Source organism: Zonotrichia leucophrys, chromosome 7 (assembly GCF_028769735.1).
Source record: "Zonotrichia leucophrys gambelii isolate GWCS_2022_RI chromosome 7, RI_Zleu_2.0, whole genome shotgun sequence".
Taxonomy (NCBI): domain Eukaryota; kingdom Metazoa; phylum Chordata; class Aves; order Passeriformes; family Passerellidae; genus Zonotrichia; species Zonotrichia leucophrys.
Window position 1 is genome coordinate 35,403,776 of NC_088177.1, and position 10,602 is coordinate 35,414,377.

Genomic DNA, 10,602 nt, shown 5'->3' on the forward strand with positions numbered 1-10,602 from the left:
TACAGTGCAAAGAGAAAACAGTTTTAGCAGTGATGAGTGAAAAGGGATTTCTTCATGTATTTCATAGGACATACCATACACTAAAAATCCCATAGTGATGGCTGTCTTCATTTTTGGAATACTAATCCTGACTTAGCAACTATAACTCTCAGCACTGCTCTGTAACTTGCTCCTCCCTGGTCTCTACCTGTGGAAACTCCTGCTCATGTGCAGCACCTTACAACAGTTCTTAGGGGAAGGAAAAAAACCACAAGTAAATGAGTGCATTTAATTTTGCAAGTCAAGAGTATAAAATAATTTAAAAAGCCATTTATATTTTATATAAAAAGCCAGTTATTTCAAGTTGAACACATCAAGGGGAATAGCACCACAGCCTAATGAGGAACAAATTCTATCCATAATTGAGACAGCTAGGAACAAGCTGTTACATACAAATATACATATCAGTACCATACTTAATATACTTCAGAAAAACTTAATTTATCCAAATAGCTGCAGCCCATTTTGCTTTCTCATACTCATTGCTTTCTCATGTTACTTTGCAGAGTCCTTTGTAATCTGGCTATGTTGGCATCCAGGGCTGCTAAGCTATTTTTAAAGTCCTCTTCATCTCGAGATGTAAATGTTGAGAAAGAAGATGCACTCCAGTCAGACCTCCCTGAGAAATCATCAAATGAAATGCAGCTAAAATCAGCTGCTTCACTGCCTGTCTTCTGAGAAACCCCTGCTGGAAATGGCACTGATGCACAAGGGTATGGACCAGGCTGAGGCTGCTCTGCTTTATCCATGACATCTTTTGCAGCCCCACCTGGAATGCCTCTTGGTCTCACCTGGACTTGGTCTCCTTCTGGCTTTGCTTTACCCCCTGTAACTTCAGGAGTGCTTTCCACAGTCTTTTTCACACTGTACCCAGCATTTAATGTATCCCCTAGAGTTGGATCCTCACATCCATAGTGCTGCACAGAGCCTGGGAGCTCACAGTGGTAATCCAGCCTCTGACAAGCCCCTCTGCTGTGGGGTGGCACACCACTTCTTCCAGAGACTGGCTGCTGTTTTTTAGAGGCACTGCTGGTCAGTGGAATATAAATTGTTTCATCCAGCTTGGTTTGGTCATCTAGTAAAGTTCCAGAATCACTCCCTGTTTCTGCATCTTGCTTCAATGGAGCTGGTGGTCCTCTGGGAGCTGCTGCTTGTTCTTCTGTGAATGTACTGTTAATTTTACTTCCTTCAGCAGCAAACTTGTCATAGGACAGACTTTTCATTTCTACTTCTCCAGTTTTATTTGGGAACTGAAGGTCCGGATCTATCAAAATATGATCCATTTCTAATGTTTTAAGGTAAGTCATTACTGAAGTACTCCCAGGAAAGAGCTCAGGTTGCATCTGCTTTTCATGGTCTTCCAAACGAGACTTTGAGAGAAATTTCTCAGGTTTGGGTCTAACACTGTCCCCTGTGAGGTCAGACAGAAGCTTGGCCATGCTGCCCTGCAAGGTTCTGTTAGGGTAAAATCAACCAAACAGATTAAAATCAGTCACCAAAAATAAATAGTTAAAAACTTTTCTATAGGAAAAAAACATTAGATTTATCAGGCTGTGGCAAAGTTGCAATGTACTTTCTAGATATTGTTATTTGTGAACCAATTGCAAGTTTTTTGAATTCTTCTTCAGCTCACTGTGGCTAAAAAGTAACAAAAATAGCACAACCCAATGAAGTTCTCCAGATTATTCCTGGTGTACCTGCTTTGAGCAGCACACAATGAAATAAATTGATGTCAAGAAACTGCTACAAAGCAGACAGAAGCAGTTACCAAAATCACTATGAAAGGTTTACTGAATTATTCTTCCCATTGCATCTGAATAAAAAAACATTAAAAAAATGAATAATTCTTCTAACTTACTGCTCTATCCATCAAAACAGATGAACATTTAGATATTTGCTCTAGCATACACACACACACATGTGATGTGACATCATTCTACCACCACCTGGTGGTCAGCACAGCAGTCACAGAAGTGTCTAAACCTCTACAGAAGCATTTGAAATGTCTATCCAAAATATTCTGCTGTTCCAATCAGTCCCAACTAAAAATATAGCAGACAACAGTTTTTTCTTCTCAGCACAACATATCCAAAGCAATTGTAGATACACACCAGTATGCAGCTGCAAAAAGCTATTTATATCTCCCAGCTTGCCACTATTTTCAAGATAAAATAAATTCACAGCAACAGTTCTTTTTGGCTAATAGATCCTTACATACCTAATAGATCTGCTATTAGGAGTTAAGACTTCATGTAAGTTATGGCAGATAGTATTTTACTTTACAACAGAATTCAAGTCACAGAATATGATACCTCTGTTTTAAAACAAAATTATAGCAGCATTGTAACAAAATGAACTTTAAAGAGAAGGTTTAGCTTATGTGACCTCTCACCACCAAGATACTAAGATCACAATAATCCACAGGATGGGGAAAAAACCCCAAAAACCCCAAGGAATAAGAAAGATTTTTACAAAAGAAAAATAATGTCAGGAGGCCAAAAAAACCCTTAGCCAACAGTACCTGGTTAATTCCCTCAGTCTCTTAACTTCAGCATCACGCTGACGTAATGTTATGCCCAAAATCTTATTTTCTTTCTCTGCAGCTTCCAGCTTAAACTGAAGGCTCTTCACAGTTCCTAATGCCTCTTCCACTTCTGAAATACCAACAAGAACTTACACAATTACTTCTTTTGACTTTTAAAATGCTAAACAAAGAATAACCAAATTGAAAACACGCACCAATCTTGAGCTTGGTGGAATGAATGTCATAATGCTGTTTGTTTTCTAGCAATTCTTCTTCTTTATCTTGAATACCTTTTGCAAGATGCTTATTTTCTTCTTTCTGACTTTCTATTATTTTCAGTAGTTCTTCATTTTTAGTCTGCAGTGAATCAAGGCCTTTCTGTGATTCTTTCAATTGACTCTGGAGCATCATATTCAAGGACTGCAAAGAAACCACTACCAAAAGTAAAACATAAAATGTTTAAGTGTTTTGTGTGGTAGCTTGAATTTCTAAACCAAACTGAGTTTTATAATTATCTTGGTAATATGAATTTTGGTAACAGATAGATGGGTTGTGGAGTGTTTTTTCAACAAGATAAAGCTCAAGCTTTCTTCTCAATTATTTTATCAGTCATCTCCATTTTCAGAGGCACACAAGCAAAAATAACCTGCTTGGCAGCTGAAGAGCCAAATCCTGGTATGTGGAGTCTAAAACAGCCCAACACCCCATGCAAATGCAGTTCCAGCATTAAACCCCCTTCGGTCAGCTACCACTAAAGGCCACAATACATACAGACATATGAAACTACAGATATATAAATTAAAAATTATATATCTATGGTAATAAAGCTTTAACAAATATACCCCTATCAAGCAAAATTATTGGTACTTTACATTCATAGCTGCAGCTCTGTCCAGATGTCTTCTCACTGCTTTCTTGTTCTCTAAGTTGCTGGTTTAATATTCTTAGTCTCCTAAATGTGAATTGTGAAAAAAACACAAATTCAGAAATACTAGAAATACACTCAAAAGGACTGCACTTTAAATTAATCTGGTGAGAAGTTGCTTTTGAGAATTAAATGTCAGGGAATATTTCAGAAACATAAAGAGGTCTTAATAACACATTTTTCTTACATTCTGGTACTTCTTCAACACAAAAGACCCTTTCCAAGTATCTGATAAATATCTAGTAGATAAACCTATTCTGCTACCCAGTTATGTGAGAACCCTCTGAAATGAGAGGCACTTTTGCTTTTGAGAATAAACTACAAAAAGAACATGAGCAGGCTAACTAACTTGTTAGTGCAGTTTTCAGAGTGATGCATTCACCCCACCCAGTCAAAGGCCCCATCATGAGGTAACTGATTCCACCAAAATACCAAAGCCATGCTGTGTTAATTATTGCATTTTGGAGTGTATGGCCTTAGCAGCACACTTTCTAATTCACAAATTTTGCCCAGACAAGAAGGGAAGAGCCTTAAGAGAGGCAATTGAAGGCAGAGCAGTTGGAGGTGCTTTAGGTGCAGGGCAGGGAGGCTCCCTGAGCAGCTCCCACCTGCGCAGCTGCGCGTTCTCACTGCGCAGGGGCTGCAGAGCCAGAGCTATTTCAGCCTGGAGATTCCTGCTTCCCACCACAGCTGGGAGCAGGGAGACAGAGTCCTCCACTTCACTCATCAACCTCAGCACTTCTGAGTCACCTGCAAAAAGTGAGGGAAGAAAGAGACTCCATAAACCTATAAATCTGTAACATAACTAATGTTTTACATGTGATTAAGCAACCTACAAAGTGATTTAATAGTATCTGAGGGTTTTGCCCCCAAGAAAACTTTAACTATATATATTTAAAATTGTTGAGCCTGAATATGAAAACTATGCTTTACATCCTCAATAAAACACAACCCACCATCTCTCCAACCAGCCTAGGTGGGACTGCTATTGCAATCTGTCCACACCCGGACCCTTCTCAAGGGAAAGCTCTATATATGGAATAGCAACAATCTTTATCTTACTGTCATGATACAATTAAAATATTATAAAAGTAATTTAATACTTATCCAGAGTGAATCCGGAAGGTTTTACAGCTGTGAAAAGCCACAGTAAGAAGTCACATATCACCTGACACATACAACTTGCATAAACTGAAGTGCTTGCTCCTTTAATCGAGCTCTTGTGTTATTTGTATGTCATAACTCTAGTGCACAATGAAAATGTCCTCACCTTGATCTGTTACCAGTGCTCTGAGCTCACCCAGAAGATACTTTACAGTCCTAACTTTATGGGCTGTTTCTTCTGGACTTTCTTTTCTAGATTTTAGAACTTTCTTCACACAACTGGTCTTGCAGCTGGTATCTTTCACTGGAGACATGTCAAGTACATCCAATTCATCTTCTTCACTGACCAGGTCCTCACTGTGCTCCTCAGGACTGTCCTCCTCTGTGTCACATGAGCCATCATGCTTTGCTGGACAGTGATGATGGCCCCTCTGCTCAGTCCTGCCATTCAGCACCTCATGGGATTGTAACAGGGCCTGTATGCACCTCATCAAATCTGCTTCTTTTACCTGCTGCTCCTGGCCTGGGGCCACCTCTCTGGCACAAGGTGTTGGCACCAATGCAGGCACTGAAGGGGTTAATGCTCCTGGTGCTGAGCAGGGGATCACACCAGCAACAGCAGTTCCAGACTGTGTTTGTGCAGCAGCAGCAGGAGCAGCAGAAACCACTGGGCAAACCACAGGTCCTCCCATCTCTGGCACACATTCATTGGCACTGTCTACAGGAACTCCCTGCATAAAAGGTATTTTAATTAAACAAAAAATTAACATGATTTTTAAATCTTTAGGAGAAGAATCCCAAACAGCACTACCCTTGTCTGACTCAATGTAAACTTGTTCATTCTCTGCTAATTATAAGAACTACAAATTAATAATGGAATAATTTTCCTGTATAATAAGGAGGACTTAAAATGTAAATCTGATTTAGATTACCTTTAATGTTATTGGCAACATTAAAGCACAGTTCTTTTACAGCTGTTCTGTAATGAAAACCCTCAGCAGTTTCTTGAATCCAAGCAGAATAGGGAAGAAAAGAAATATAAAGGACAACACTGTTACCTTTCAGTATTTTAAGCAGGTGAATTTTTTAAAAGTCAAGATCATCACTAGCTATACATGGACTGCCTGCAGATGGAAGGTAAATCTACAGTCTTACAGATTCAAGGTAAATTCCAGCCCTTTGCTACATTTCCTGAGGTGGCAGCTGGTATTCTCCATCATCTCTATTCTATACCCTGAAATACACAGCATTTTAACATGTGACTCCAAGATAACACAGCATGTCTGAAGAAATAATTGCCTTGATCACTGGCAGGGAAAGCTCCATATGATCTATGAGTTCTTCTGGCAGAAGTTGCTTAATGATCCTAGTGTGCATTACTGAGAATGCAATTAACAGTAATCAATAATTTCCTGCACTTTCCATGTTTGCTGTACTTTACAGAATTCCCCAGGCAGAAGCAAGCAGCCAGCTGAAATGCCTCCAATTTCAATTTTTGGTGTCTACATAAAATGTGTTTTGAATAGCAGCGTTTTGTCTGTGCATCACTACAGTGTGAAATACACAATTTTTAAAAAGGGAAATTATTAGGAAAACTGACACAAGGAAATGTATAAGTGTATATATATATATATATATATAAATATATATAAAAGTAGACAGTGCTAATTCAATGTTGATTGATAGTGAGAATCAAACTTTTACTTACTGACTGAGTAGATAAGGAATGAGCTGAATGCTGCAGGGAGAGTGTTGATGTGGAGGTAGGTAAATGATAATTCAAAGCTGTAACATTTTGATATCCTAAAAGAAAACAACACTTATAGATCAGGGCAATGTGAGCAAAACTCATGCAGTCAAATAGTCAACTCTACATTAACAGTTCCACTAACCCTGGTTTGAGGTAGGAGAAGGAGTTACAGTGGGAATTTCATCACTCTTCTGTGGGGGTTGGCCAGTTATCAGAGACATCTGAGTTTGCACATGTTCATACAGTTTCTGATATGCCCCAGGAGAGTGGTCACTGCAAGGCACATGATTTGACTGAACCATCTGAGTCTGTGCTGCACTGGAAAGCTCCTTCTCAGCAGGTGTGGTAGATGAGGCAACTTTTCTATTTGATATTGGCACTGTAGAAAAAGGAAGAACAAAATACTCCAGCTGAAGTTTCCTGTCTTCTTGATCTCCACAAACCCATTGCATTGTCTGGCAGATTCTGGAAGGCTCCCTTGAAAACAGAAACAAAGATCCTATGGCCCAGGACACCAGTCAGATTTTGATTCACCAGCAAATGAATCCATCAATTTTTTCTTCCAGACAGAGCAACCTAAACCAGTTGGACAGGCAGCTGTCCTTGAAGGAAGCACAGAAACTTAAATCCTACAGAAGGCCAGTTCTAAAATAATTCTTGAAATGTCTGCTTAGGTATAATTAAACTCTGTAATTTTACAGAGCTGGGAAGAGATCAGCCACATGCTCACTTCCTACAATTCTCAGTGGGGATTCTGCTACACACCTGTCCATAGGCCCCACTCACCTACTGGATCAGAAATTGCACAGAAGAAACAGAGTGCAGAGAGGCAGAAATGATAATAAATGAAAGATTTCCCCTGGGAGCAAAGCAGCTGACAGCACTCCATCTGCCTTTCTATTCAGTGCTTGGGCCACTAAACCATTTGAGGTCTTGTCATTCCTAGCCACACTTCCCTGTTTCCACAAATCCTTCTTTGAGAAAAGCCTGGCTGGACACTGAACTTCAGACCAATTCCTAGCTGTGGATCCTAAACTGAGATCAAGGACTGCATTGTTTCCCTGTCCAAGAGAAACAGGGAAAGGGTATAACCATTCTTCTCCACACTTCCTACCAGATAAACCTGATAATGTTGATACTTGTAAACACATTCAACTTTCATGTACCTGAAGTTCAAACACCTGTGAATTTCAGTAATTGTTCAGTAAACATTTAAGGTTTCTAAAAGGAAATAATACATCCTTTTGTGGAACCAGCCCAGGTTCAACCTGTAACAAATGGCAACAATTATGTGAAGCCTTGCTGAATCTCACTAAGTTGAGGAGTCTTTCAAGGTTGCTTGAACAAAAAATAAATCAAGCCCAAGAAAGCCCACTTACCAATTTCTTTTTGGACAGGGGAAGGAGTATTGATTCTTTTTAACCCTTTCTTCTTGGAAGTATTTCCTTTGGTTAGCAAAGGCTTGGAAGTACATTTAAAGGTAGTTGTTTTCCCAGGTTGTTTATGGACAGCCTCCCTTCCTGGTATTAATTGAATGAAAAAGTGGTCAACAAAACAAATCAAGAGAGTATTACAGAACTTAGAAATGGAACTTGTGTTTTCTATAGGTACAACCTGTAGCTTCCTTTTGTAAGATGGTCTTCAGTAAAGCTGCACAATGGTCAAGTCCATGATGAACAGTATCAACCTGCACAAAGAGCACTGCAGTCAGTCAATGAGTAGCACTGCTTCCTTTCAGATGCTGTTTTAGAGGTGAGTGTACCCCAATCTGTCATCTGACAAAGAACAACTCATAAACAAAAAAATATATGATTTCCCATGCACTACTTTGCAATTACATGGAAGTTTGCAAACACAAAGAAATAAATAACTAAATTGTGCTGTTGCACCCCTGTCCATTGCTCAATTTGAGGTTAATTACAGGTATGTATTTTATTCTCATTTCCATGTACATTTAAACAATACAGCCTACTTGTATTTTGGAGACAACTGGCTCAGGACTACACAAAACCAGTACTGCAGCACACACTGTGCTACTCTTTCCTTCCAGCACAAAAAAGTAACAAGGGCAGCTGCTCTTCTGTGAGGGCCAGACCTTGTCCATAGGCAGCTTATTTGTTTGCAAAATGTATCCTGTGCCTTGAAGAGATCTGTCAGAGCCAAACTCACTGCACACAAAGCCCATTTGCTCCTATCTGTAAGATACAGTGCAGACATTCTTGCTTGCCTTGCAGGAGCAATTTCAGGTTCAGATGAAAATTAATTAGGATCTAAATTAATCTGGCTTTCTTCTGTTACTCAAGATATTCCAATTTCTCTTCTCTTTAGATAACAGGGATGACTGTATTAAAGAGACATTTAATTACCTGATTGGCAGACTCAGTAGAACAGAATTTTACACCAGAATGGCATCCTTTCTTTAAGCCAAACCTGAAAAAGTGAAATTCACTGTTTATACCACCTCCTTAATGGGAAAAAAGTAAAAAACCACTTCCTTTCATTCAACAATAGCAAGTAAAAGAAAATTAATTTCATCATGAAACAAAGTAACTTTCTATTCCTGAAAACTTTGCATGGCTGCAACAAACATGTTAAGCAAATAATAACAATTATTTGTTTATTAACAATTTATGTCAAAGAAGAATTCAGTCTCTACTCAACAGTCTTCTCTACAGCTAGCATTTATATAAATTCAGTCTTTTTATAAATAAAATATGAAGAGTGAAATCTGTATTTTATATGCAAAATTTCTATTCAGTTTGGGCCTGTCTGTTCAAGGGCTGCTTAGAACCTTTCAGTTCAAAATGTTTCATATATACACACAAGGATTTTTTGTTCAATTGAGGTATGACAAGTGTAAGGCTCCCAAATGCTCACATATACACTCAGTTTAAAACAGTATTAGTGAATAAGGTCTTACTGATTTCTTCCATTTGTTAGTTTAGTTGCTCCTGACAGCCTTCCAGAAGACAGAGCCTGTTGGTTACAGAAATACACCTTGATTTTTTTAAAGTATTTTCACAACACTTGAAGACTACTATTGCCCACCAATTCCAAGAACTTTTGCCAAGGTGGATCAGTCCAAGGGACATTACAGCTCTCAAGGCAAGGGTGCAACTGCTGCCAGTAGAGCCTGAGACTTGTGGGTTTCGATTCACAAAATATGCCTTGACAGCAAGATGCTTCGTTAATTTTCACACATTTAAGGACTCACCAAGAGCTGATGTACAAATGTGTTTCAAATTGAAACTATGCTTCATAAATGCAGACCTGAACTGTGGGGGCTTTAGGAATGATCTATGGCCAGAGCACACAGCACAGGAATTCAATCACAGTCACAGCATGGGTAAGGCTGGAAGGGACACAGAGGCTCAAGCAGAGCATTCCAGAGCACATGGCACAGCTCTGCAGCCTGACCTGTTCCTGAGCATCTCCAGTGAGGGAGACTCCACATCCTCTCTGCACAACCTGTTCTTCCTGGTGTTCGGTCTGTGCCCGCTGCCTCGTGTCCTGCTGCCCGGCCCCACCGAGCAGGGCCGGGCTCCATGCTCCCACAGCCCTGCAGCCATTCATACACAGTGGTACGGTCCGCTCCCCGCCATCGCCTCTCGAGGCCGAACACACAGCCCCTCCAGCCTTTCCTCTTCAGACCCCACTGATCCACCCTGCCTTCCGCTGGAGCCGCTCTCGGGCAGAGACAGCCCCAGCACGGCCCGCAGCACCTCAGGACCGCCGTCAGCTGGCTGCGGTGCGAGCCGGGCTCGCCCTCGGAAGGCCCCACCTCGCTCAGGAGTCGTTATGGGGATCCCCCGACGCCCGCCCATCCCCCCGAGCACCCCGGGCTCTGGCGAGGAGGCCCCGAACGAGACCCGCGCCCCGCCCGCTCCCCCCCCCGGCCCTCACGCACCTTGCGGGGCCGCGCAGCCCCCGGCGCGGCCATGGCCCGGCCCGGCCCCGCCCACTCCTGCCCCGCCCCCGCCCGCGCCGGCCAATCACCACCCGGTCCGTCCGCGAGGGGGCGGGACTAATAAAGGAGGTGGAGCTAACGACCCCACCTCGCAGCGCGCCGGCGGGCGCGGGCGCGGGAAGGTGAAGGAGGCGAGCTAGGCAGCGCGGCCGGGGATTGGCGGAGAACGGGCGCGGAGCGGACCAATAGGAGGTGAGAGGGGAAAGGGCGGGGCTAAGCGGGCCGTGAGGGGCGGTGCGTGCCCGGCCCCGCCCCGCCGCTCCCTGAGGGAACGCCCCTGCGGGACCAGCAGC

The 10,602-nt window shown here is 41.9% G+C and overlaps 1 protein-coding gene across 4 annotated transcripts; it reads right to left on the reverse strand.

Moving 5' to 3' along the window:
• Nucleotides 1–263: 263 nt before the first annotated feature.
• Nucleotides 264–10,354, reverse strand: CCDC14 (coiled-coil domain containing 14). 4 transcript variants are annotated; one of them, XM_064718754.1, is made up of 13 exons: nucleotides 10,250–10,354; nucleotides 9,263–9,318; nucleotides 8,709–8,772; nucleotides 7,957–8,029; nucleotides 7,722–7,862; nucleotides 6,485–6,721; nucleotides 6,301–6,395; nucleotides 4,759–5,323; nucleotides 4,097–4,238; nucleotides 3,436–3,515; nucleotides 2,779–2,997; nucleotides 2,561–2,693; nucleotides 264–1,494 (listed from the first exon to the last, which is right to left on the reverse strand). In XM_064718754.1, exons 1-13 carry the CDS (start codon nucleotides 10,280–10,282, stop codon nucleotides 519–521), a joined length of 2,814 nt encoding a protein of 937 aa, XP_064574824.1. In that variant the 5' UTR covers nucleotides 10,283–10,354; the 3' UTR covers nucleotides 264–518. The 4 variants fall into 4 exon arrangements, with proteins under 4 accessions (XP_064574824.1, XP_064574822.1, XP_064574823.1 ...); XM_064718752.1 differs by lacking the exon at nucleotides 10,250–10,354 and adding an exon at nucleotides 9,760–10,107; XM_064718753.1 differs by lacking the exons at nucleotides 9,263–9,318; nucleotides 10,250–10,354 and adding an exon at nucleotides 9,760–10,107.
• Between the last annotated feature and the right edge of the window lie 248 nt (nucleotides 10,355–10,602).